This window comes from Malurus melanocephalus, unplaced genomic scaffold, assembly GCF_030028575.1.
Source record: "Malurus melanocephalus ecotype Western Australia unplaced genomic scaffold, MMel_1.1 scaffold_750, whole genome shotgun sequence".
Lineage (NCBI taxonomy): Eukaryota > Metazoa > Chordata > Aves > Passeriformes > Maluridae > Malurus > Malurus melanocephalus.
In genome coordinates this window covers 192,294-196,072 of record NW_026623982.1, presented here as the reverse complement: position 1 = coordinate 196,072, position 3,779 = coordinate 192,294, and the positions used below count along the sequence as shown (strand labels likewise).

The 3,779-nt window shown below is 49.1% G+C and overlaps 1 protein-coding gene across 1 annotated transcript in view; it reads right to left on the bottom strand.

The window, feature by feature from the left end:
* Positions 1-388: 388 nt before the first annotated feature.
* Positions 389-3,779, bottom strand: part of LOC130584705 (probable RNA-directed DNA polymerase from transposon BS) — a 107,993-nt gene continuing 104,602 nt past the window's right edge. The window contains 7 exon segments of the mRNA XM_057384837.1: positions 389-553; positions 555-622; positions 625-786; positions 789-851; positions 854-1,036; positions 1,039-1,246; positions 1,248-1,841. Of these exon segments, the coding sequence (XP_057240820.1) occupies positions 389-553; positions 555-622; positions 625-786; positions 789-851; positions 854-1,036; positions 1,039-1,246; positions 1,248-1,841 (1,443 nt within the window).

The following is a 3,779-nucleotide window of genomic DNA, read 5'->3' as shown; positions in this document are numbered from 1 at the left end:
AGACTTTCAAGTTCTTTGAGTCCCACCCATGTCCTAAATACCTCAACTAAAACATGGCAMCAAGTGCCACGTCCCATCTCTTTTTAAACACATCCAGGGACGGYGACTCCATCACCTCCCCAGGCAGACATTCCAATGCTTTATCAGTCTTCCTGTAAAAGACTTTTTCCTAATATCTACCTATATTTCCCTTGGCACAGCTCAAGGCCATGTCCTGTCATTCTGCCAGTTGKTGCCTGGAGAAAGAGACCAACCCACACCTAACCACAACCACCTTTCAGGAAGTTGTAGAGAGCAATAAGGTCACCTCTGAGTCTCCTTTYCTCCAGGCTAAACAACCCCAGCTCCCTCAGCCATTCCTCACAGGGTTTGTGTTCCAAGCCCTTCATCAGCCTTGTTGCTCTCCTCCAAGTGTCTCAACATCCTTCCTGAACTGAGGGGCCCAGAACTGGACACAGTACTCAAGATGCAGCCTCGACAGCGCTGAGTACAGGGGAAGAATAACCTCCCTGCTCCTGCTGGCCACACTATTCCTGATACAGGCCAGGATGCCCATTGGCCTTTTTGGCCACCAAGGMACACTGCTGGCTCATATTCATTCGGCTGTCGACCAGTACCCCAGGTTTCTTTCTGTCTGTCTGCTGTCCAGCTACATTGTCCCCAGCCTATAACATTGCAGAGGGTTATTGTGGTCAAAATGCAGGACTCGGCACTTGAACTTATTAAATCTCACCTTATTGGACTCTGCCCATCCATCCAACTGTTCCAAGTCTCTCTGTAGAGCCTTCTGCCTTCCAGCAGATTGGCACAYGCTCCCAGCTTAGTGTTGTCTGCAAATTTACTAACCAAGACTCAATACCCTCATCCATGTCATCTATGAAAATATTGAACAGAACCAACCCTAGCACAGAGCCCTGAGGAACAGCACTGGTGACTAAACACCAGCTGGATGCAGCACCATTCACCATCACTCTCTGGGCCCGGCCATCCATCCAGTTCTTAACCCAGCCAAGAGTGCTCCTGTCCGAGCCGTGGGCTGCAGCTTTTTCAGGAGKATGCTGTGGGAAACAGTGTCAAAGGCCTTGCTGAAGTCCAAATAGACAACATCCACAGYCTTTCCCGCATCCACCAGGYGGSTYACCTGGTCRTAAAAGGAGACCAKKTTRGTCAAGCATGACCTACCCCTCCTAAATCCATGCTGGCTGGCTCTGATACCCTGGCCATCCTGCAAGAGCTGYGTGAATGACACTCAATATAAACTGTTCCATTACCTGGCTGGGTACTGAGGTCAGACTGACTGGCCTATAGTTACCCGGATCCTCTTTCCTGCCTTTTTTATGAATGRGCATCGCATTGGCCAGCTTCCAGTCATCTGGAACCTCACCTGTGAGCYAGGACTGTTGGTAAATGATGGAGAGCAGCTTCACAAGTTCATCTGCCAGCTCCCTTATCACCCTGGGATGGATCCCATCTGCTCCCATGGATTTATGAATATCCAAACAGATCAGCAGTTCCCTAACTGCCTCTTCTTGGATAACAGGGGGACCATTCTGTTCCCTGACACAATCTACCAAACCAGGAGGACAGCTGTCCTGAAGACAAGCCATCTCCCCACTAAAGAATGAGGCAAAGAAGGCATTAAACACTTCCGCCTTCTCCTCATCTGCAGTTACTAAGTTCCCTCCCACATCCAGTAGAGAGCAAAGGTCAGTCYTATCCTTCCTTTTGCCATTAATACATTTGTAAAAACATTTTTTCTTATCCTTTACAAAAGCTGCCAAGTTAAGTTCGAACTGAGCTTTGGCCTCTCTGATTTTTTTCCTACAGGCCCRAGAAACCCCCTTAAATAATACTCATGCATACACACAATAAAGTGAAAAAAAACTAACTTCCTTCATTRCTATAGAGAACTTGGTTTTAGGAGGCTCTGCCAACGTTTCTTACACAAATATTGTGTAACAACTGCACCCTAGCAGGAGGATGAGAGATGGGATACTTCTTTGACCAGATGGACATTAAATTCTGAATATGCCTACAGCTTTGGAGTGTCCAGCACAGGAAAGATTTGAAGCTGCTGAAAAGAGTCCAGAGGAGSYGCCAAGATGATSAGAGGGATGGAGCAGCTCTGCTGTGAGGAAAGGCTGGGAGTGTTGGGATTGTTCAGCCTGGAGAAGAGAAGCTTTGGGGTGACCTAATTGTGGCCTTCTAGTCCCTGAAGAAGCCAAACAGAAAGGGAGAGACTATTTACAAGGGCATGTAGTGACAGGACAAAGGAATGGCTCTGCACTGACAGAGGGCAGGGTTAGATGKGATATGTGGAAGAAATTGCTCCTTGTAAGGATGGTGAGACACTGGTACAGGGTGCCCAGAGAAGCTGTGGCTGCCCCATCCYTGTCTGAGGCCAGGTTGGATGGGGCTTGGAGCAACCTGGTTTAGTAGAAGGTGTCCCTGTTCATGGCAGGAGGCTAGAACTAGTCCATCTTTAAGGTTTGTTCCAACCCAAGCCATTTTATGATTCTATGATTATAGAAATGAACATCTGAATCAGTTGTTGTGAGTAATGAAACATATCTAGAAATTGTTCAGAATTCATAACTCAGAAAGTACTGGGAATGCTTCCCTAATGTGATACAAAACCTTTACCATTTAATATATAACCTTAATTCATGAGATACAGAAGTTGAGACTAAAACATATTTATTTCCAGATTATCAGCTAACAAATATATATTTGTATTCAGAAGKGTCTGAAATAATCAGTCTCTCAGCGCTGCCAAATCCAGCTGCAAATGCTACACATTACAAAGAAGGAACTCCATGTTCTCAGGGTCTCAGCATCTGCAGCAGCACGTGAGTAGCTGGAAAGGACATGCCTGCTGCCCAACACCGAGTTGCCCTGGTGTGAGGAGGTGATGTCTGCTGGCCCCCCCRGCACTGACTGGTCACACATTTCTGAGGTGGTTTGAGTCACTCCAACACCACCAGCTCTGTGCTCTAGCCACCACGAAGCAAGCACGGCCCTGTCTCAGGAGCTGCACTGAGCCAGTCAGCTCAGGAGTGGACCAAAGACAACATGGAGAAATTTATGTTATTCTTTTGCCTTCCCCAACCACCAATTATGTTTAATTTAYGCACTTTAACGATTTGCCACCACACTGGTGATGCAAGCCCTGCTTTCAAGAGGCAACTGGAAAAGGCCTTGAACCATGGTTGAACCTGTCTGACCTGTTCCTGGGGCAGAGCTGTGACAAGGGAGCACCACCAGATACCCCGACTACCGGACACTCTGGCCACCAGACAGCCCGACCCAAGTGGGCCACGGTAAACACTGCTGGAGGTCAGTCCGGAGGGTCCGTCCGGAGTAAGTGACTGGGAAGGAATATCTAATTCAGCTTTAAAAGGCTCTTATCCCCACCTAGTGGCACTAATGCTAGGTCAGGAGGCAAAAGTGAAGATCCACAGCCAGCCTGCGTCCGGAAACGCCGTTCTCTCTTATCCCCGTTTCCGTCCCGCTGTAACAGCAGAGAGCTGGTGGGTGCCCCTCGCTGCCAGTCAGTGCACATTCCGTGCGAGCACCCGCACATTCCCGGGCTCCAAAAGCAAGGATGGCTCAGCGCGCTGTGCAGCAGAGGCGCCCTTGCAGCTCTCACCGTTCCACCCGCACTGCTCAGGCTGCTCAGGCTCCCAGCCCAAGCCCTGCGGATGGGTTAATGAGGGGAGCCGGCGGGATCCTCCTGCCACCTGCTGTCACCGTGTCACACACACACACACACACACACA